This window comes from Colobus angolensis, unplaced genomic scaffold (genome assembly GCF_000951035.1).
Source record: "Colobus angolensis palliatus isolate OR3802 unplaced genomic scaffold, Cang.pa_1.0 Scaffold55, whole genome shotgun sequence".
NCBI lineage: Eukaryota > Metazoa > Chordata > Mammalia > Primates > Cercopithecidae > Colobus > Colobus angolensis.
The window spans coordinates 7,540,651-7,564,609 of record NW_012119043.1 but is presented as its reverse complement, the minus strand read 5'-3'; the positions used below and the strand labels follow the sequence as shown (position 1 = coordinate 7,564,609).

The 23,959-nt window shown below is 47.0% G+C and overlaps 1 protein-coding gene across 2 annotated transcripts in view; it reads right to left on the bottom strand.

Moving 5' to 3' along the window:
- CLEC16A (C-type lectin domain family 16, member A) overlaps positions 1 to 23,959 on the bottom strand; it is a 233,890-nt gene that overhangs the window by 190,503 nt on the left and 19,428 nt on the right. The window contains exons 4-9 of one of the 2 annotated variants that reach the window (XM_011961400.1): positions 18,156 to 18,304; positions 15,938 to 16,043; positions 13,797 to 13,920; positions 9,094 to 9,268; positions 7,099 to 7,152; positions 3,495 to 3,608 (exon numbers count right to left, since the gene is read on the bottom strand). In XM_011961400.1, coding sequence (XP_011816790.1) covers positions 3,495 to 3,608; positions 7,099 to 7,152; positions 9,094 to 9,268; positions 13,797 to 13,920; positions 15,938 to 16,043; positions 18,156 to 18,304 — 722 coding nt within the window. Of the gene's footprint in view, positions 1 to 3,494; positions 3,609 to 7,098; positions 7,153 to 9,093; positions 9,269 to 13,796; positions 13,921 to 15,931; positions 16,044 to 18,155; positions 18,305 to 23,959 lie in introns of both variants that reach the window. The other variant, XM_011961399.1, reaches the window with a different exon arrangement.

The window sequence follows — 23,959 nt, the reverse complement described above, 5'->3', positions numbered from 1 at the left end:
GGTGTCCACCACAACCAGCACTTATGTCCCAAAGGCAGTACGTGTGTCTCTCACAAGGCAGGTGAGACCTTCACCCCAAGAAGAGGCCATATCGGGAGAGAGGACAGATCTCTTAAAAACTTCCCCTGACAATGGTTCAACTACGGCCAGTGTCCTAAACTGAGAGGTTGCCAGTAACCTGCAATTTGCTTTTGCTCAAACGTAAATCCTATGTATCACTGTCAACATCCTGCTTGTGAAGGTGTACTAGAGTTTTGCAAGATGTTACCACTGGGGGAAACTGAGGAAGATCTCTCTGTATTATCTGTTACAACTGCATGCAAATCTATAATTATCTCAAGAAAAAATTTCAATTAAAAAAAAAAACTGCATAAAAGCAGGGCACAGTGGCTCACACCCGTAATCCCAGCACATTGGGAGGCTAAGGCGGGCAGATCACTTGAGGCCAGGAGTTCCAGACCAGCCTGGCCAACATGGTAAAACCTCGTCTCTACTAAAAATACAAAAAAAATTAGCCGGGTGTGGTGGTGCATGCCAGTAGTCCCAGCTACTCGGGAGGCTGAGGCATGAGAATCACTTGAACCTGGGAGGCAGAGGTTGCAGTAAGCCACGATGATGCCACTATACTCCAGCCTGGGCGACAGAGCCAGACTCTGTCTCAAAAAAATAAATAAATAAACAAATAAATAAAAATAAACAATGCTGCAAACCCGAGAGCCCAGCAATCTCTGATTTCGTTTTAGAACACCAAGTCTAGCTTCAGCACTGCAGAGGGTATCTTACAGTAAGACAATTTGAGATGAAGCCACAGCAGCCATCTTCAGGTCTGGAAATCACGCAACCAAAAAAAAAAAAGGCCCAATACTTTAACATCAGCGTAGTCCCAGCTACCAGAGGTACGATCTTACAGTAGCACCATTTGAGATGAAGCCACAGCAGCCATCTTCAGGTCTGGAAATCACGCAACCAAAAAAAAAAAGGCCCAATACTTTAACATCAGCGTAGTCCCAGTTAGCAGTGGGCAGATTTCACAGTAAACACACCTCATCTGATGGGAGCAGGCTCTGTGAAGCTTCCTGTAGAAATGTGCATTGATGGAGACCAGATCTTCTGACTGTTGGAGAATATTCCAAAAATCTGGACTTTTCTTCCTAATTTTAAAGTTGGCAATTCATAAAATTTTCTTTTAAACACTGCACAGACCAAACCAAATGGGTCTAGTAGCCAGTTTGCAACCCATCAGGCACTTGATGGGCACTTTATATATATATATGTATATATATATAAATTTTTTTTTTTTTTGAGATGGAGTCTTGCTCTGTCGCCCAGGCTGGAGTGTAGTGGCGCGATCTCAGCTCACTGCAAGCTCCGCCTCCCAGGTTCACGCCATTCTTCTGCCTCAGCCTTCCCAGTAGCTGGGACTACAGGTGCTCGCCACCACGCCCGGCCAATTTTTTTTGTATTTTTAGTAGAGATGGGGTTTCACCATGCCTGGTCTTGATCTTCTGACCTCACAATCCACCTGCCTCAGCCTCCCAAAGTGCTGAGATTACAGGCGTGAGCCACCGCGCCTGGTGGGCACTTAACATTTTGCCCCCACCTCCATCAGCTCTCTAGAGCAGGGCTTGCGCTGCCTGTTTTCTAAATGGAGTGAAAGAACCTGCCCAAGGCCAGGTGGCTGGCGGGGCACTGGGCACCTCTAACCGGAGGCCCTGCCGGTTCTGCTGACTCAGCTTTCTGTGACTTACATTCATTTAGCAAACGCTACTTTAAGAAAGTTGCAGAGAAATATCTAGGGCCCCATAAACTCTGAGTCAGCTATACATTTGCCAGATCGTGTGTTGTCATGAGATGGACCACTAGGAAAGTCTTTAACACATCACCCCTGTCACCTCTAGGCCAAATCCTCTCACCAAACAATTCTTCCCTTTAGAGCACTTGTAAGAGTTGAGACAGTGAGTTATTTGCATATCTGATCCATGTTCATCTCTCTACTGTACTGTAAAGCTCGAATGTGGCACAGACTATTTATGACATTGTGTATCCCCAGAGCTAGCATGATACTTGGCCCAAAGAAAGAGCTTCATCAACACTGCTGAATGAATTATGAAAGGGATAGGCCAGACAGGGGCCATGAAAAGGCCCCATTCAATTCAGCTGAACTAATGCCACCACCACTAACAAGCACAGAGTTTCTGGGAAGCTTTTCAGAGGCGCTAATGCTCCCCTGAATAACAAAATGACCTGGCCAGACCATCATACACCAAAAACAGCGGAAGGGCAGGGGCCTCTTGTAATTGTACTCCATGTAGCGCTGGCCTTTCATCCACAGGGTCATATTTCACCCATTCATGCAGGTGGAGCAGCAAATCTATTACCCCAGTGTGATCTGATCCCTTTACCAGCCTGGCCACTGCCTGAGCACCAGGCTGCAGAGAAGAAACCTGTATGAAACAGCCCTTGTATAAAACACACCGTGCTCATCTCACTTACCCACTCTAAGCTCCTTATGGCAGGGATCTCACCTGTCACTGAATCAGCTGCAGCCTGGGCTCAGCATAAGTGAGATGAGTATTCGTGCAGCCCAGGCTGCGGTTTATTCAGTGACAGGTGAGATCCCTGCCATAAGGAGCTTAGAGTGGATAAGACCTTTGAAAAGAGGGAACCAGGTGCATCAGGAACCAGGCTATGGGTATGGTAAAGGCACAAATGTTGGACATGCTAGGGGAAAAGCAAGTCAGACCAGGAATAAGGCAGCTGGAGCTCAGGACATGTGAGCAGGATGTGAGGGATGACAGCAGAGATATACAAAGGACAAGATGGGAAAGCTTCAGAAGAAGTCACAACACTGGCCATCAGGTATTTTCCCTCAGTAGTGTACCAAATGGAACTCCAAGACTCCTGCAGACCACAAACATGCTACTTAGTCCAAAGCTGGATGATCATTTAAAACTAGAGATTACACATAACAATGCAGATTTCCTGCCTCTCAAGAAACATGAAAAAAACCTAGTAATCCTACATCCGTATTTCTGCAGAACAGCAGCAGCCTGGGGTGGAACAGGAGCTGCTCCCCAAGGTGGCATATACTCTCCAATTTGCCACACCCCTCACCACTCTCTACTGCCTTCACCTGGGGCCTGAGTTATTCATGGATGTTCATCGCCCAGCTTCTGTAGACATTAGCTCCTCTGAAAAGACATTTTCTGTGTCCCGATAACAGTGTCTCACAGATACGCAACCTAAGGCCCAGAGTGGTACAATTCCATGTTTAAGAACACACAATCAATCAAATCCAGGAGGTACCTGACCCCAGCTTCTCTTGGGTATGCAATCAAGACTCTGATTAGGTTCACTGAATCCTGGACCAGCTTATGCATCATCACTGCTATATACTCAGAACGTTAGTTTCTGATTTTAGAGAAACACACGGATTAGCAAAATGAGCAATGGTTTCTTACTAAGGTCAAACAATCTCAAAGCTAATGACTTACAGAACTTCTCTGAACATCCTGTTCAGTTTTAGCGTACATCTCAGACAGATCACCATTCAGAATGACTTCAGCTAACGAGTTCACCAGCGGTGCATGATGTATAATTAAGAAGACCTGATGGAAAAAAAAGAAACGGGATTTGCATGAAAGTGTGCCGTATTTTCAACCTCTTGCTTCCCGGATCAGAAGCGACCAGGCTGGGCTACCTAAGTCCTGTATTAAGCAGTAATTCCTACGATGTAAAATCCGAAGAATGAGGCACAGGAAGCAGGACTCAGTTCTACTCTCCTAAGGTCAGCCTCTCCTTCAGACTGTTGCCTATTTGGCTGGCTGCTCTTCCTCGGAAGGAAATGCATTAATGCGAGACTGTCCCTCATGGCTGGGTGAAGCCAAATCCGGCTGAAGTGGAGCAATGCGGGAAAGAACAGCCAAACCAGCACACTCCTTCCTTTCCACGGGCATTTTAGTGTCAAATTTGATTATGAGAAGACCAGAAGGCACTGTCCCAATACTTTAGTGATACAAGAAGAAGGGGCCAGAGAGTTTTGTTCCAATCAAGGACTTGGCAGAGGATTGGCTACACACAGATTCCATCACGGGAAGGAGCTCTGACCCTGTGGTGGGTTCTGGCACACGGGGATTCCACAGCATCGTCAGTAGGTATGCGAACTCGGGGGCTGAAAACCACACGAGACAGAGGCAGACCCAACCGGGCCAGGATGTAAAATCAGAGGGCTGGCTCTGGGCTAAGCTGGCCCTGCTCCCACACCTGTTGCCCAATGTTCAGAGGACCAGCTTTAAGAATCAGGGTATTCAAAAGTGTCTTGCAAAGCTGGCCTAGACACGCCTGCTATTTTGTTTAAAAATGTAAAGGCAAGAGGGTGTAGCACAGGGTGTGGCTTATCTACCATTTGTATACAAAAGCGTGTGCATGTTTGTATTTGCTTATTTACATATGCATAGGCCAAGGTTTCTCAATCTTGGCACTGCTGACACTTTGGGCTGTAACTGAGTGTTGAGGGAGACTGCCCCAGACACTGCAGGCTGCTTAGCAGCATCCCTGACCTCTACCCACTAGATGCCAGTAACACCCCAGCCTCAGTCATGACAACTGAATGTGTCTCCCCAGACATTGCCAGGTACCCCCTGAGGGGCAAAATTACCCCTAGTTGAGAAGCCCTGAGATGTCTCTGTTAGGACACACGAGAACCCGGTAACCCTAATTGTCTCTGGAGATAGAAGTCAGGAACCTGAACAAAACTAGGAAAGAAACCCGGTTTTTACCTGTTTGAACTTTTTAACTTTAAAAAACGTTGTTAAAAAAATTATTTTTTAAAAAGTGAAGACAAAAATCAACACAGGCTGCCTCTGGGGAGTGAGGTTGGGTGCTCAGGGTATAGATTGAGAGAGGGACTTTTCCCATGCCATGTTTTGTACTGTTTGAACAAGGGGAATATATTATTCCAACAAATACATAGAATTCAAATTAGATAAACGGTACAGGCAGAATGGCCATGTGGCACCTCCCTATAAAAGATGGCCGATAAAAATCTTTTTTTAAAATACTGGGAACCTTTTCTAATACAGAGACCGCACAGTATGATTCAATGAGTTAACCCATGTCCAAGGTTTGGCAGGCCCTCAAATGCTAGCAGTGATGATTCTTCTCACCTTCCTTATGGCCAAATTCCTGCCACACATCACGCTACCAGCAATACAAAACACTGATCACTGTGGCCATTCATTCTCAGATGTTACGTACCTTGTACGAATGCAGCCTTAACTGATCATTTATTCCTTGTTCTTTTCAGTCCACAAGCATTCAGTGAGCACCTACAAAGGATCCCCTGAACAAAGCAAACAATTCCTGCCTGTGGACAGGCACAGTGCTCATCTTCCTGGCTCTGAACCCGAAAAAGAGGGAGGGCGAGTAACTGCAGGGTACATGGAAGCACGTGCAGGCCAGACTCAAAAAGCCTGGCCCAGCTGCCCACACCACACTCTGTTAGGAGTTTAGTTCTAGGAGGACCGCATCACCTGTCACACCAAATTAATGTCATCCATGAAAATTTTCATGGTTTTCTAGCTATGCTTGTAAAATAATTTGCAAGTATGCAATGATTTAATATTGAGGTAGGGGCTTTAAGGACACAGGATTTATACCCGATTTAGGTTTTCCACACATTTAGGTCATATTTTCATTAAGCTAAATGAAACTGCAGCGGGAAACAGGGCTCTACGTTGTTTATCTTTAAAAGGGATCTATTACTCAAGTTTAAGGAATACCGAATTACAAGCTATGTTTTCTGTGAGATATAGAGACAAGCAATTGGGTGCGTGGGCTCCTGGTTCTTTACAAAGCAAACCGGCGAGGGAGGAGTCTCAGAGAAAAGGCGTAACTCTCTCCACTGACGTTCCCACCGTGGGTGGCTGGTGGCCATGCTCTCTGGAGGAGACCCTGCCCGGGCAATGCTCCAACAGCTGAAGGGTCCTGGGGATGCTTTCCATGTGATTACTGGGGCTGAGAACTGGCTTGCTTGGGTCCTGCTGGACTCCCAGAATCCCAAGCAGGAGATGCCGGCAGACTTGGAAAGAGGCAGCAGAACAAAGCTGCCAGGAGAGGCTGGGGTTTGCGCTCAGCGCCACACAGAGCAGCATTCAGACAAACTTGGCCCCGTGCAGAGCTCTAAGCAAACAGAGCCCCAGAATAGGACTTCGGGCTGTGAGTGACAGTCAGGACATGTCCGGATCGGCCTACCTGCTGGGTAGGAGGTGGCTTCTGAACCTCTCCTCCTGGGCCAAAAAGAAAAAGCCCCGCCCCAAATTCAAAACAGCTGGGGATCAAGTTAGACGGACAGTTCCTCATCAAAGCAAATACCTGCGCCATTGCAAAAGCGGAAACAGAGTTCTGGGTAAATGCTGGACTACTTGATAGTCTAATGAGATGCCCTGAGAGTCTGGACTGCTTGTAATAAAAATATTTTTAAAGTTATGTAACTGGGTCGCCATGGAGTTTTTCCCTTCTTGTAAATATTACATAATTACATGAAGGAAACACACTTGTTTAAGAGGGGAGGGAGACAAATTGGCTCAAGACACAAATCTGAGAGCTAAGGCTGCTACAAGATGCCTTCCACGAGGTAATCTGGGAACTAGAACTGCGATAAAGCCCTTTAAAAATAGCCTCATTTCAGGAAGTTTGTTACACCAAGGTTGCTATGTGTATGCACGCTGTGGGTTCTGCAATGTGGGGCTTCATTCAAAGCTGCATGAGTAAAAGCGCTGCAGCCCACATTTCCAGGGTATTTCAAGCACTCAGTTGTTTTGGAAACCTCAGTCTTCATGGTAAAAAATCAACTACACAAGTCAGGTTTGGTTTATTTTTCATTTCTCTTTGGATTTCCATCTCCTACCATGAAAAAGATACACACTACCTCTATTTAGTGCCTGGAAAACAGAAAGCCCCTTTGTTTTGCTGTTATTTTACTTTAGGATGGGGGACACAGAGAAGATGGGGTGATAAGGCCTGGGGATTTTCTGCAAGGCAGTGGCACACCAAGGGACCCCAAATGTAGTGGGGACATTGGTGAATGATCAAGCATACCTGTGACAGAAGATAAAGAGACACCGGCAGGCTAATTTTCGGCCGTTCTCCTCCCTAGTAGGGGGTGGCAGGAAAGAGAGAGATCAGGTCACACAAGCGAGCAGCACAAAATACACAAAGCCAAAAGCCTTCTGTGTGAACAAGGGCATCCTGTCCCACTGACTTCCTCTATGGCCCCAGGGCTGTCCTTTCCAGGTGCTACTCAAAAGTCCACTCTGCAAAATGCCACTCAATACTGTTTGTAAGGCCACTATTTTTCCACCTGAGAAACCTTTCACCATTAGTCACAGATGAGAGGCTGACTCCCGAGAACTTGCTCCTTAAGTTACTAAGCACGTTCATTTCCACCAGCTGGGGCACTGGATGACCCGGCAGGAGAGGTCTCCTGGAGGCCTGTTCTTGGGAAGTTATTTTCAAAGCATGGGGGAGGAGATTTAGGGCACTGTGGCCTTGGAAAAGCCCCTCGTTTATACTGAATTTCAAGATGCTCCATTTCACACCCACCCTGTGAGAGAAGAATCGTTAGGCCCTCATTTTGCAGCTGAAGAAACGGGCTCAGGTTATTTGCTTTAGGTCACAGAGTTAGGAAAGGGAAGAGGCAGAATTTGAACCCAGGTCTGAAAACTCCAATTCTCATACTTTGTGCCTCCCAGAGCCGCCTCTGGTAAAGCTAAGGAGCTTATTCACTTTTACAGTCTTCTCATACACACGCTCTGTCTGTCTCAGGAAATAAGAGGAAAGGAAAGGAAAACCAGCGTGCTTTGAAAGGAAAGGAATCTCCCTCAGGCTCAAACCTCAGTCCTGGCCAGGCACGGTGGCTCATGCCTGTAATCCCAGCACTTTGGGAGGCCGAGGCAGGCGTATCACCTGAGATCAGGAGTTCGAGACCAGCCTGGCCAACATGGTGAAATCCCGTTTCTACTAAAAATACATTTTCTTTTATTTACTCATTTGTAGTGAGAATCCTCAAAACTCCATCCCCTTGGGACACCTCTGCATGGTGACCAGCTGGCTCTGTCCTGCCTCCTGCTGAGGTCCCTTTACCTCCAGAGGAACTGCACAGAGGCCTCCCCTCCAGAAGCAGCATTCCTCACGGAGGGGGCCCCGAGAACCAGCAGCACAGAATCAGAATCACCTGAGGGACAGGTGAGACATGCAGATTCCCGGCCCCACCCCAGAGCAACAGAACCAGAATCCCTGAGACTGGGAGAGAAACTGAGGCCCTGCATGTTACCAGCCGTCATCCCCACAGGCCTCTGAGGCCTGCTAACAGTGGACAGTCACCACCCTGGGACCCTTCCCTGAGTGTGCTCCATGCCTTCCCTCCGTGCTGCGCACGTTCTGTCGCTGTCTGCATCTTCTGCAAATCAGTGGGTTCTGGCAACTACCAGGAAAAGTTACCGGGGAGGAGAACACCTCAGGGAAGGATACACAGAAACCAAAGCCCTACATTTGTACATGTTTCCTGTTTCCTCCTGAAGTCGGTAATCTTTTCTTACTCACTTTTATAGTCTTCTCACACACGCACTCTGTCTCTGTCTCAGGATATAAGAGGAAAGGAAAGGAAAGCCAGCATGCTTTGAAAGGAATCTCCCTTGGGCTCAAAACCTCAGTCCTGGCCGTAATTCCAGGCCCGAGCAGGTGTATCACCTGAGGTCAGGAGTTCGAGACCAGCTTGACCGACATGGTGAAATGCCATCTCTTCTAAAAAGTACAAAATTAGTCAGGTGTGGTGGTATGCTCCTATAATCCCAGCTACTCGGGAGGCTGAGGCAGGAGAACTACTTGAATTCAGGAGGCGGAGGTTGCAGTGAGCCAAGGTCGCACCACTGCACCCCAGCCTGTGTAAAAGAGCAAAACTCTGTCAAAAACAACCACCACCACCACCTCAGTCCTGGTTTGCAATGCTCAGCCCCATTCCAGGGGACTAGGGACTGTTCTTCCCCACTTCTGAAGATGGCCTTCAGCCAGCGGGAGCCATGGGGCCGGACCCACCTTGTCCTGGTTCTCCAGTGAGTACACGTAGAGGGGCAGGAAGAGCCTGTTGAGCAGGTGGTCCGTGAGCACGTCATTGAGGAACTCACAGTTGATGATCAGGATGTCATTGAGATAGTGCAGGTGGTCTAGGTGCTCTGCCACCAGATCACTCAGTTTCCCCCGATTCCGGTGCCTGCCACGAGAAATGACCACCTCAGCCTGGAGGCCAACACTAGGAGCCTTTGAGCCTAACATCAATGGCCTGAGACTTAGGTCACTGGGGGTTCATCCATATAACCAATATCGGAGTTAGTCTCAAGAGACACTTATCCTGGCCACTGCTGGGGAGATACACAAGGGAAAATGGGCAGGTTTACTGCAATCAATTTTAGGGGACTGCTGGGGTCCCCCAGAAAGAGGTAAACAAAGCAAAATGCTGCTAAGTTCTTCCAGCAAGCCACTGCATAAACACAGCTACTAGCGACTGTGGCAAGATCCCCTGGCTCCCCAGATAAGCAGCATTAATGGAGCAATAAATCCACTGTAATTAAAAGGCTCCAGAGGAGTTCTTAAGAGAAAAGCAGGCCTCCACAGCTGTGGCCACCCCAGTGGCCCTGAAGACATGCAGACATAAGCAAAGACACGACACCCCTCCCCCAGGCCCCTGCCCTGGAGGTCTCCGTCTCCCTGCAGTTAGCAACAGCGTGCTGGGGGTGGGGGGCCAGGGGGTAATGTCTCTTGGGTGGGTCAATCTCACACTCCAGAAACAGCTGGTGGGGATGCTTTCACCACCTCCAAAGCAGTATGCAGCAAATACTAGCTAGGCATTTTGTTTTTATTATTATTACCCAACTGATAGATGGTCATTTTTGACAACAGCAAATTAAAATACAAAAGCAAATAGAATTCAAGGTCTCAACCCCACCACTAACAGATATTCACTATTAACATTTTGCAACTTATAACCCTAATGTCTGTTTTTTCTACATTTTTACCTCTCCTAGTAGTAGTCACATCTAAATATAGACGTCACATTTCTATCCATCTAACTGTATATACTTGGGAAAAAAAAGGTAAAAACAAGATCAATTCTGCTTCTTTTACATAATTCTGCATAATTATTCCTTTTATTTATTTATTATTATTTTTTGAGACAGGGTCCTGTTCTGTCACCCAGGCTGGAGTGCTGTGGCACGAGCACAGCTCATTACAGCCTCAACCCTAAGGTTCAAGGGATCCTCCCACCTCGGCCTCTAAAGTAGCTCAGATTTCAGGCACCTGCCACCATGCCCAACTATTTTTAAAATTTTTTTTGTAGAGGGTGGAGGGGTCTCACCATGTTGCCCAGGCTGGTCTCAAACTCCTGGACTCAAGTGATCCTTCTGCCTCGGCCTCCCAAAGTGGTAGGATTACAGGCGTGAGCCACTATGCTCAGCCAATTAGTTCTTATACTTCAACAAGATATTTCAGCTGGGTACAGACTGGCATCACATCTGTAATCCCAGCACTTTGGGAGGCCAAGGCAGGTAGATTGCTTTAAGTCAGGAGTTCGAGACCAACCTCGCCAACATGCTGAAACCCTCTCTCTACTAAAAATACAAGAAAAAAAAATTAGCCAGGTGTGGTGGCACGCACCTGTAGTCCCAGCTATTCAGGAGGCTGAGGCAAGAGAATCACTTGAATCTGGGAAGTGGGTTACAGTGAGCCAAGACTGCACTATTGCACTCCAGCCTGGGCGACTGAGCAAGACTCCATCTCGAAAAAGAAAAGAAAAAAAGATATTTGCTAAATATTTATAGCAAATATATGCTGTAAAGCCTAATAGTATAATGAATGTCTACGAACCCACTGTGCACCTGAGGCCTAGAACATTTATGCACAATGTTTTGCACTTTTCTCCCACTTAAGAAGATACTTTGGAACATTTTCTCTAATGGTATATTTAAAATACCTCACTTTTTAATACTTTGGTTTAAAAAAAATCAAAGTAATATATGCGGCTAGGTTTAAAACTCAAATAGCATTGATAAGTTGATAACGAAAAAGAGCAGCTCCTGGCCCAGGTTCGCATCCTCCATTAATTTTTGCTTTTCTTTGAGACACTGTATTGCTCTGTTGCCCAGGCTGGAGTACAGTGGCACAATCTCAGCTCACTGCAACCTCCGCCTCCTAGGTTTGAGCACTTCTCATGCCTTGGCCTCCCTAGTAGCTGGGATTACAGGGGTGCACTACTGTGTCTGGCTAATTTTTTTATTTTTAGTAGAGATGGGGCCAGGCTGGTCTCCAACTCCTGGCCTCAAGTGATCTGCCCACCTCGGCCTCCCAAAGTGCTAGGATTACAGGTGTGAGCCACCACACCCAGCCCTCCTCTACTTCTCCCCACTGTCCAGAGGCAGTTACTTGTTTCTACAGATAGTTCCTCCCATATTTCTAGAAAGTCTGCATGGACTTCTGTTTTGCAGTTGAGCCATTTTAGGTATTATCTATTGACCTCCTGTTATGACAGAACTCTTCCGTTCTCTCTGCCCCTTCCCCTCAAGTAGTCATCAGTAATTGGGGTTGATGTCATAACATTCGCCGTGAAGCCAAATAGAGGACTATGATTTCATTTCCTTGCTTGTATAACTTTGCTCTTTCTATAGTTAAGTGTCTCATTATGTCTCGCATCCACGACTGTTTAAACCCATAAGGCTTCTGGCTTTCCCAATTGTTCCGCTGGGTCTGCCATCTACCCATCCTTGCTTCTTCCCCCATATCAGATCTCATATTCTATCTGCCTAGCTCCCCTCCCCCAGGACACTTCTCATCGGGTCCCTTTAGCATCCTGACCCCATTTAGGTGCACCTCTCACAGGCCTGGACAAAGCTGTCACCCTGGAGCAGTGGTTCTCAAGTGAGGGTGATTTTGCCTTAAAGGGGACATTTGGCAATGTCTGGGGACATATTTGGTTGGTACGACTGGGGAGGGGTGCTACTGGCATCTAGCAGGTAGAGAGGCCAGTGATGTTGCTAAAAAGCCTACAATGCACAGGACAGCCCCTACAACAATGGTACCCAGTTCAAGCGGTAAATAGAGCCAAGGGAAAGAAATCCTGCTCTGGAACTTCTAATCATCCCTCTGAGGACAAAAGCACCATACTAATCTCTTTTTTAAAAGAGATTTATCGAAGTATAATTCACATACCATAACATTCAATTATTTAAAGTAGACAATGTCACGGTTTTTGGTAGATTCACAGAGTTGCCCACCCATGATCACAGTCGATTTTAGAACACTGTTATCCCCCTGCAAAAAAAGCCCCTTACGGCCAGGCACCGTGGCTCATGCCTGTAATTCCAGCACTTCTGGGAGGCCAAGGTGGGAGGATCATGAGGTCAGGAGTTCAAGACCAGCCTGGCCAATATGGTGAAACCCCGTCTGTACTAAAAATACAAAAATTAGCCGGGTGTGGTGGCACACACCTGTAATTCCAGCTACTTCAGTGGCTAAGGCAGGAGAATCACCTGAAACCAGGAGGCGGAGGTGCAGTGAGCCGAGATTGCACCACTGCACTCCAGCCTGGGTGACAGAGCAAGACTCTGACTCAAAAAAAAAAAAAAAAGAAAGTAAGCAGCCCCTTACTTGGCTGGATGTGTGTCTCACACCTGTAATCCTAGCACTTTGGGAGGCCAAGACAGGAGGATTGCTTGGGCCCAGGAATGCAAGATCGGCCTGGGCAACATGGCGAAACCTACTACTAAAATCTCTACTAAAAATCAAAAAAATTAGCTGAGCTTGGTGGCTTAGGCCTGGTGGTCTTAGCTACCTGGGAGGCTGAGGCGGGAGGACTGCTTAAACCTAGGAGGTCAAGGCTGCAGTGAGCCATGATCACCCCACTGCTCTCTAGCCTGGGTGACAGAGCAATACTCTGTCTCAAAAAAGAAAAAAAAGCCCTATACTCATTAGCAGTTGCTTCCTAAGTCCCCACACAACATCCTAGCCACCAATCTACTTTCTGCCCCTATAGATTCACCTATTTTGGCCATTTCACTAGGAATAATGCTTTTGAGGTTCATCTATGCCATACCAAGTGTCAGCGCTTCATTCCTTTTTTTTGAGACTGAGTCTTGCTCTTTTGCCAGCCTGGAGTGCAGTGGCACGATCTCCACTCACTGCAAACTCCGCCTCCCGGGTTCAAGCAATTCTCCTGCCTCAGCCTCCCAAGTAGCTGGGACTACAGGCGTGTGCCACTACACCCAGCTAATTTTTGTATTTTTAATAGAGACGGGGTTTCACCGTATTGGCCAGGATGGTCTCGATCTCTTGACTTCGTGATCCACCTGTCTCGGCCTCCCAAAGTGCTGAGATTACAGGTATGAGCCACTGTACCTGGACCGCTCTATTCCTTTTTATCACCAAACACTATTCCATTGTACAGATAGACTACATTATGTTAATGCATTTGTCAGCTGATAGAGCCTCTTGACCTTCTCACCAGCTGTCTAGCAGCCCCATCTATGGCTGTAGTGAATTGATTTACCCCACCTGCTCTGGGAGGCGTCTGAGTTGTTTCCAGCGTTTCATTATTACAAATAGGTGAGCAGGACCTTTTAGAGTACAGAAGTCCAGGCTACACAGAGGTAGGGGAGTGCCGTTTATGTGTTTGTTTTTCCTTGATGAAAACAGAATTCTCCCGTAACCACCCTGTCTATCTACTGAGTGGCCCTGGGGGTGTCACTTACTCCTCATCTGTCTGCACACAGTCATCAAGTTCGATCACGTGGCTCCCGATGAACCAGACCAAATTGGAGAAGTAAGGAACAGCAGTTTTATCTCGGATGTAGTGCAGCATGGCCTGGTTATCCACTGAGAAAATTCACAGAAGAAAAAAAAAGTCAAGCTACCAAAAATAACTTGGGGAAGATTGAAAAAAAAAACAAAAACAAAGCAAAACCCAAAAACCACAAAGAAAAAGCCCTCTGCTATAATCTGAAATTGTTTTTCCTGGAAATACTTAAAAATGTTTATCTTATTCATAAAACTAGAGTCATCAAGGCAGTTCTTATGATATTTTACTTAAATTAGTTGAGCTAAACATTATTAGTGCATGGGAGAGCCTACTTATCAGTAGCAGATTGAGCTAGACTACACTGAAAATTACACCATTCTCAAGCTAGGTTCCTGTATTTATACATAAGGATAAATTAGGAAAGCAGAAAACCAGAGGTTAATAACTTACATGACACTGGAATAAGGAACACAGGAATCGTCATTGAAGGAAAGGCAAAAAACAGACAACAGTTAACAGGATTAGGACCTGGGAAGGTGAGAGAGCTGCTCAGAAGGAGAGAGGCTAGGGCGGGAGGCATCTGCACAGAGAGATAAGGTTAGAAGGGGATAGCAGAAAACAGAGCAGGAGGCAGCAGAACCAACTGTGACTTGGACCAGGGTCACACACTTAGAAGCCTGCCCGATTGGCTGGTGGCCAGAGGTCCAGCGTGTGACCTGGGAGCATGGGCCTTGACCCCAAAGGGGCAGCTGCTTCTGTGCCAGCTGACCCCCCACCCCTGCAGGACTGTGGGCTTCAACTAGCCAAATCTGCATCTTCAAGGTGCAAATCCAGATTTTCATGGAAGACCTCTCAATTTTTAAATACTGGCAACTACATATTTTTTCAAAAACTAAGCCAATTAAAACATGTCTGACAGCTGGATATGGCCCACAGGTCCTCAGTTTGCGACCCTGGATGGGTCCAGCTGGGCTCTTAGAAAGGTTCTTAAATTTGGCCGGGCGCGGTGGCTCAAGCCTGTAATCCCAGCACTTTGGGAGGCCAAGACGGGCAGATCAGGAGGTCAGGAGATCGAGACCATCCTGGCTAACACGGTGAAACCCCGTCTCTACTAAAAATAAAAAAAACCAGCCGGGCGAGGTGGCAGGCGCCTGTAGTCCCAGCTACTCCGGAGGCTGAGGCAGGAGAATGGTGTAAATGCGGGAGGCGGAGCTTGCAGTGAGCTGAGATCCGGCCACTGCACTCCAGCCCGGGCGACAAAGCAAGACTCCGTCTCAAAAAAAAAAAAAAAAAAAGAAAAAAAGAAAAGTTCTTAAATTTAATGTAAGCCCAGTGCTAGGCTGAAGTGAGTCCCTGAGGTGCCCCTACCCTCATTAGGGAGTAATAACATTTTGACTCATGACAGTCCAAGCCCTTTCATCCCTGAGAAAATAGTCCCATCTCTACTGCGGTGACTCTGGGGAAAATAACCCAGGCTTTAGGCAGAGAACTTCCAAGCATCGCCTTGGAAGGGCAATTCCAGTTCAGGAAACCTGTGGCCAGGCAGACTTTGTGTCAGTGCAGCAGAAAGTGGGGGAATGGCTTTTTCCCTGGCGCAATATTTTGGGCATTAAGAACATCTTCAGGGAAAGGAGGAATTTGTTAGTGCTGGGCTTTGCAGCCTGTTGGGAATACAACATTGCCCCCTGCTGTTCACAGTGTGACATGCTTTTAAATATTACTTAAATTACCCCTTAGCTGTATTAAAGTATACTTCACAAGCCAAGACACAAAAATTTAAATGACACACTAAAAAGACAATTTTGCTTTCTCAAATTCTAAAACATAGTCACTCTGAATCCCACACGTGCCTCTCAGGACATCCTACTTTCATGTAGCAGCATGAGCAAGACTTCCACATGCCTGGAGAAGGCAAGGATTTCCATGAGCGGCCAGCTAAATGCTAGGGGATTCCAAGTTTTTCATGAGAGAAGCTGCCACAGCTCATGATCATTGCGCTCCCTTGTGACAATCAGAGAGCCATACGCACACACACGGGAGCGCTTGCTGCCAAGTCGGAAATCAGCCGAGACACAAGCCCACGCGGACACTCACCTTTATAGACGTTCAAAGTTATGGTTCTTACAGCAATTCTAACCATGCTTTCAGGGTGGTTGAAAAACTTGATGGCTTCTGTGTACAGGGCAAAGTCATTGGTGTGCTAAAACAAAAGAAATAACGAAAACAAATTACAAGCCCATAAGCCAGGCCTGGCCTCAACCCAACTCTCTGAATTCCGTCAGAAACTTCAGAAAACGCCAAAAAAAAAAACGTTGCCAATGTGAACTGTTAAGTCAGTGGTTCATTCCCAATGGGGAATGTGGAAAGGGATGGGAAGGCAAAGCCACGGAAGAAACAGAAAAGAGTCCAAGTCCGTGTGGTGGTGCATACCAATAGCACCAGCTACTTGGGAGGCTGAAGTGGGAGGTTGGCTTGAGCCCAGGAGTTGGAGGCTGCAGTGAGCTGTGATCGTGCCACTGCACTCCAGGCTGGGCAACAGAACAAGACCCTGTCTCAGAAAAAAAAAAGAAAAGAAAAAAGAGCAGTAGTAGTGGAGTAGTAGTAATCACTGATTCATTGGCTGGGAGTGGTGGCTCATGCCCAGAATCCCAGCACTTTGGGAGACCACGGGGGGGAGGATCACTTGAGGTCAGCAGGTTCAGACCAGCCTGGGCAATGTGACAAGACCTCATCTCTATTTTAAAATTATAATTAAAAAAAAAAAAAGTCCAAACAATGTCAGATCTGGGTTCATTACCTGTTCTACCACTTCTTTTTTTTTTTTTTTTTTTTTGACATGGAGTCTCGCTCTGTCGCCCAGGTTGGAGTGCAGTGGCATGATCTCAGCTTACTGCAAGCTCCGCCTCCTGGGTTCATGCCATTCTCCTGCCTCAGCATCCTGAGTAGCTGGGACTACAGGCGCCCAACACCACGCCCGGCTAATATTTTGTATTTTCAGTAGAGATGGGGTTTCACCATGTTAGCCAGGATGGTCTCCATCTCCTGACCTCGTGATCCACCCGCCTCGGCCTCCCAAAGTGCGGGATTACAGGCGTGAACCACCGCGCCCAGCCTTGTTCTACCACTTCTAACCTGTGCAATGCAGTACTTCTAAACCTCTGTTTCTACATCTATAAAATGGGGATAATAATATCTACTTTATGGTTTCCAGGATTAAATGAGATCATTTCTGGTCCCGTGCTTACCCCAGCACCTGACACCTAAGACGTACTCAGTGGGATGCAGGGAAACATGAGGGGAAGACTGGTGGGAGCCTTCTGAGAAAATTTTCTTTGGAAGTTAAAAAGGGACACAAGAAGGGAAGTGATCTCATCAGGCATTTTGGCAGCGGCAGCCACCCTGTGACCATGACGGGTTGAACCTGAGGATGGATGCCAACTGTATAGTCAGCAGAGCAGCAAGATGGGAAAGCCTGGGTCCTCGCTGATATGGTTGAAGTACACGATGAACCAGCCCCAGCATGGCCAGTGCCTGGACCTTTCAGTATGGGAGATACATTGACCCTATTGTTCAAACTCCTTTTACGTGTGAGGACAGGAGCAACTTATTTATTTAAGTTGTTCATTTTAATAATTCTCCCAAACAATGTCAGGGACATTATCTTATCAAGAATAGCAACGTCTATGATTGTAGGGAGCTACGTACATACTAGGCACTTTGAAGACATCATCTCATTTAACTCAACCCCTAATAACCCTACAAGATATATATTCTTATCCTCATCTCTTAGATGAGGAAACTGAGGTTCAGAAAGGGACTGGGACTTCCTGAAGGTGACACAGCAGGGAAGTGACAAAGCCAGCCCTGACTGGAGTTCCTGTTTTTCCCACAGGGCAACACTTCCCCAAGACAACATCTGGGCATGTCTCCTCTCTGCCAAGTATAAAGCTCTCAGAACAAACTGAATTTTACATTAAAAATGGAAAGGCCGGCCAGGTGCTGTGGCTCACGCCTGTAATCCTAACACTTTGGGAGGCCAAGGTAGGAGGATCGCTTGTGCCCCGGAGTTCAAGACCAACCTGGGAAACATAATAAGGCCCTGTCTTACAAAGAATTGAATTTTTTTTAATAGAAAGGTAACTTATTTAATTAAAAAAAATTTTTTAAGCATGCCAAAGTCTAAAGTGTTGCCGTGAAAATCCTAACAAGCATATCAGAGCTTTGTAAACAGACACAAGACCATCCAGATCTAAGGCGCTGCCATAACTAGTTTAGCTTTACACCCACATGTGCCCCTCTGGCAATTACTTACCTCATTATAAAAGAAATGGACAGTGTGGTTGTTGAGTTTTAACGAAAGCGTTTTCAGGAATGATATATAATAGGCCATAATCTCCTCATCAGAAAAGTCAAATTTATGAACGATGATAGAATTTACATAGTTATTTGAGAGCAAATAATCTAGAGGGAAAAAAACAAACAAAACAGATTAACTCTCGCTGGAGAAAACATAAGCCAGGTAACAAGCAGATGACCACATTAATGTACTTGAATTAGGTAAGCCTCTGAGTTGCTGGGATTAAACACACTAACTGGGAAGAGCTTAACTTTTAACCAGCAAAGAGATCATCTTCGATGCACAGTCACCAGGAAGTTCAAAGGCATCACCGGAGAACAGCCCTTTCCCGCCCTCCCACCCCAAATAAAAAAAAAAACACACACTCCAACATTTTCTTTTCATTGATGGCAAAGTTCAACAAAGAGCTAGATTAGCTGGTATGTGGGCATTTTCACAAACCACCCATGGATGAGGGTAAAAACCTGCCCACTTGTGCCATCACAAATCACATCATCAACTCTGAATGCCACAACAGGCCACACTAGGGTTTTTTTCCTCCTTATATAACAACATGATTTCATAAAGGTCACTTTCTGCTGAATCCCTACTACATGCTGGCCACTGGGCTGAGTGCTTTACATGACCATCAACCATCACATGATCCTGCTCATTCTTCCCATTTTGCAGATGAGCAAAAACATCTCAGAGACGTTAACTTACCCGTGCCCAGACACAGTCAGAGAAGGGATTCAAACTTAGGTCTGATGTCAGAGTTTGTCATGCATTATGGGGGCCCAATAACGAAAACTGGGTGATGACGGCCCAAGGGCACTGGGGTCAACTGAAGAGCAACCCCCACTCGCCAGCTCCCAGCCCCTGGCCCTGCAGAAATGCAGGCCAGTATGGTGAGTGCTTTCAACTGTGAAGAGAGGCAAAACCAGATTCCGCCACTGTATCTCCTGATCCTGACATGTTCGCCACTGAATAAACTAGCTTTTAAAGCTGTGCTGGCCAGCAAAAAACACGTCTATCAGTCAGCTGCAGTCTATGGCCTACAGTTCGATATCTTGGTGTTGGGCCCTTGCCAGACATATTTCCCTCTGTGTTCTTACCAGCCACCTGCAAGGCAGGCACTGCTGTCCCATCGCCTATCCTTCAGGCTGCTATTGTGTGAGCGCTGCACCAGCTCACCTGCCGGGCCCCCAGGATAGCTAAAGGCAGAACACGATTGACACCTGCTGGGGGCATGGTTTGGAGCCTTGCTACTCAGAGTCTTCAGACGGGCAGCACAGCAACCCCGGAGCTTGTCAGACCTGCAGGATATTGGGCCCTGGCCCCGCACCATGGAGTCAGAATCTCCAGGGGTGGGCCCAGCACTCTGCATGTTAGAAGTGTGCACGGCTCCCCACACGTGCTCATGTGTGGGAGGCTCTGGGTTCAATCGTGGACTTGGACTGGCCTGCTTGTGTCCACATCTCACACCTGCCACTTCCTAGCTGTGTTGTGACCTTGGGCAAACTGCTCACCCTCCTCACACCCCCGTTCCACGAAGCCAAAACTTCCTCATGAAGTTGTGGAAAGGATGAATGGAGAAAATGCACAGAAAGCACTCAGGACAGTAGTAGTAGTAGTAATCACTGATCCTTTGGCTGTATGAATGGACAGTATGGGCCACAATGCAAGCACTCGATAATGTTAACAGCTATTATTCTTCTTATTACTGTTATTTGGAGATTCAAAATCTCAGCTTTAGCCAGGTGTGATGGTGTGCGCCTGTAGTCCCAGCTTGAGCCCAGAAGTTCAAGGCTGCAGTGAACCATGATCGTATCACTGGAGTCTAGCCTAGGCGACAGGGTGAGACCTATCTCTAAAAACAAAACAAAGAAAATCTCTATCATATTCCGAGACTGAACACAGTTGCTCTTGGGTGAAGAGGAAACAAACCATTAAGTTATCTGGAGCCGATGAGGTATCTAACTGAGGTCAATCAAAGTATTACTCAACGGTCTGTTGGGAATCATCAAAAACGCCACAAAGAGGAATCTGGGAGCCTGGGATCATGACGGAAGCCACAGTGTGGGCCCGTGGCGTGGTCCTCCTTGGCAGCCAGTTCTCCGGGAAAGCCACTGCATTCAGAAAAGCCACTGTGCACTCTGAGCAGGCATGGCAGACAGGCTGTGCGGTCTGTAGTCTTAGAAGGGTGGTTTTCAAAATCTCCTGAGCATAACAACTCCTGAGGCAGTGCTTGGGGATCCCTCCAAGCAAGGAGTCAACGGGTCTAGGGCAGAATCTTAGGAATCTTAATGTTTTTTAAGATGGGGTTATACACATCACAAATCCTAAGTGGACAGTTTGACATATGTGGAAATACACATACATGTGCACGTATGAAATGGTGTGGCTGTGTCCCCAACTAAGTCTCATCTTGAACTGTAGTTCCCATAATCCCCACATGTTGTAAGAGGGACCAGGTGGAGATAACTGAATCATGGGGGTGGTGTCCCCCAGCCTGTTCTCGTGAGAGTGAGTTTTCACGAGATGTGATGGTTTTATAAGGGGCTTTCCCCTTTGCTGAGCACTCATTCTTCTCCTTGCTGCTGCCATGTGAAGAAGGACGTGTCTGCTTCCCCTTCTGCCATGATTGCAAGTTTCCTGAAGCCTCCCTAGCAATGCTGAATTGTAAGTCAATTAAACCTCTTTCCCTTATAAATTACCCAGCCTTGAGTATATCTATGTATGCAAAACACATATGTATGCTGTATCAGTCCATTGAGAATTAGTCCATTCTCAATGGACTGATACAGCATACATATGTTTTAATTCTCAGTGGACTGATACAACATACATATGTGTTTTACATACATAGATACACCTCACAAACCCTAAGTATCCAGCATGATGAAGTTTTACATATACACACGGTGTAAGCACCATCCAGATCCCACATCTGACATTTCTAGCTCTCCAGAAGGCTTCCTCACGCCCCTGCCCAGTCAGTACCTGCTACCCCAATGCAACCCTTATTCTGCTTCTAGCACATTAGACTCATTTTGCCTGTCCATGAACCTCATCCACTGGAAGCAGACAGTACACACACTTTCTATGTCTGGCTCCTTTCACTTATTACCACATTTGAGGGCTTTCCAGGTTGCTGTGTATGCGATGGTAGTAGTCCACTCCTTTTTTTCTTTTCCTTTTTGCTATAGAGTATTACATTCTCTGAATAGTCCACAGTTTATTTGTCCACCTGGAGTCTAACATGGGTAACATGTCGCCCAGGTGATTCTGATACCCAGAGCACTTATTTTGCTTTCCGTATCATTCTGGCTCTTGCTGGGGGAGAAGTAGGCAGGGGTAATGGGCTGGCAGGATAAGGAGCTGTTGGGGTGTCTTACTGAGCCCCGCTGTGACTGGTTAGTGGCTTCCAGACCACCAGCAGCACAGACGCCATACTGGGAGTTTCAGATGTACAACTGAGTCTCTCAGCTGCACCCTGGAGCTGGGACAGCCACAGGCTCCCTCCACTCCCTAGCAGGGACTTTTCCAGGGCCTCCAAGAGATGACTCTGTGGGTGGTGGGGGGCCACCATAGGACAGTTGGAGGCGCCTCTATTATCAGGCTGGGATTTTTCTACTACCCCCTCACTGTGTGGCTGACTTTCTGTGGTATCCTTTTCTAATAAACCCGGGAGCCTGTACGTAATCTCAGTCTCTCGGGACTCTGTCACTTAGGTCACTAACCCCAGCAGGCAACAGGTGCATTTGTGAAATGGCTGCTTGTAATAGTGAAAAGCTGGAAACCACCTAAACGCCCATGGTCAGGTTAAATAGATTATGGCACAACAAGCTGCCACTCCTAAGCCAAACCAGGCAGGGTTACAGAATGGGACAATGAGATCTCAGATACACTGGGTGGCTAGGAAAAGGAAAAGCAAACAGCAGAATGGCTGGTGCACAATGAATTGTTAGGGTGAAATTCTGCAGAAACTTGACTTTATATTTTTCTAACATTTGGCTTTTCATTGTTTAACAATGAGGACATTTTTTCTTCTGTGGTTAGAAAATAAAAATAAAAGCAAAGGTTGTCTATCCTCTTCACCCCTTACAAATCCAGGTTCTGTCAACGTGCAATGATTTCTACCCTTTTTGAAGGGCTTATAAAAGCACTGTGGTGAAGGGGCTATAAAGCCAGGGGCATCTACCTGGGTTTCCCACAGCAAGGCACCCTTTTTGGTGCCAGGACAAGAAGAGCCACGCATACCGCATGATCTCACTTATAGGGAGAATCTAAGACAGTCAAATTCATAGAAGCAGAGAGTCACAGGGTGGTTACCAGGGACTGGGGAGGAGGGAAATGGGGAGACACTGATCAAAGGGTACCTTGCATGATGAGTAAGTTCCGGAGCTCTCGCGTACAGCACAGTGACTACGGTTCATCCTATTGCGTTACAGACTTGAAATCTGCTAACAGGGTAGATCTGACATATTTTCATCACACAGTGTGCATGCACACACACAAATGTGCACACACACAAATGTGCACACACACAAATGTGACGGGATGGGTATGTTAATTCACTCGATTGCAGTGATTATTTCACAATGTACACATATTTTTTGTGTGTATATATTAAATCAAGTTGTACAAATATATATAATTTTTAAAAGCCATATAATTCAGAGAAAGCCTCTAAAAGCCGTAAGTTTTGATTGCCTCACCCCCATCTCAGTGCAGTCACCCTGTGCCTAGCTGGGCTTTGAGAGGCTTCCCAGGGCAGGGACACTGAGGCTGATGTTGCCTTAAAGGATAAAATCGATCCATGGCCATGTCCTATCTGCCAGACCCTGTGCCTCGCTCTGAACACCTGCTCTCACGCTCACGCCCAGCCACTCTATGCCGCAGCCACTGTGCTCTCCTCTTGACAGATGCACAAACAGCAGCTCAGAGCCTTCACTGTCCAGGCACATGCAGGGAGCAAGTGTGGGGCAGAACTGGGACTGGGACCTGGTTTAGTCTGAGTCCAGGAGCTGTGCCACTGAGCTGGATCCTCCCCTCAGAGCTTTCAGAAACCGCAGTCATTTCATATCCAGTGAAACAGGCACTGGTAACAAGGCAAACCATTCAGGGAGACAGGAGTCGGCCCACATTTGTCAACCTGCGGTCACTGGGAAGCATAAGGCATCTCTGAAGCAGCAGCACCACCTAGCGGCAGCTGCAAGAGCCATCACTCAGTAGCCCTTTCTCCTCTCCCTCTTGACCAGAGGAATGCCACCATCTCTATCTACCTCTTTCTGCCCACTGCAGACTTTTTTCAGACCTGTCCTGGGGACTGAGAGCCTGCCTCTGATATAGACATTTGGCCACTTGTCCCCCACTTCTGGTGGGCAGGGCCAGGGCTCGGTGAAGTCACCTTGGAATAACAAAGCTAGCAGTCTAGCATGGAGGATTAGGAACCAAACCAGGGTTTATCAGCCTCGGCACCGGGGACAATTTGGGCTGGGTAATTCCCTCTTGTGGGGGGCCTGTCCTTAATGTATAGCAGCATCCCCACCTTCTATCCACTAGATGTCAGCAGCACCCCCAAGAATGTTTTTAGATGATGCCAGATGTCTCCTCACTGAAGACCACTGAGCTAATCACCTGGGATGAAATCTTCTCTCTTCTGGCTTTGCTACAGCTGGCGCCTGGGTGTTAAAATGAAAGCACTGACAGCACCTGCCTCTCGGGGTGGTTGTCACGGATGAAGAAACTGAGGCTTAGTGCGGGCAGGTAAGAAG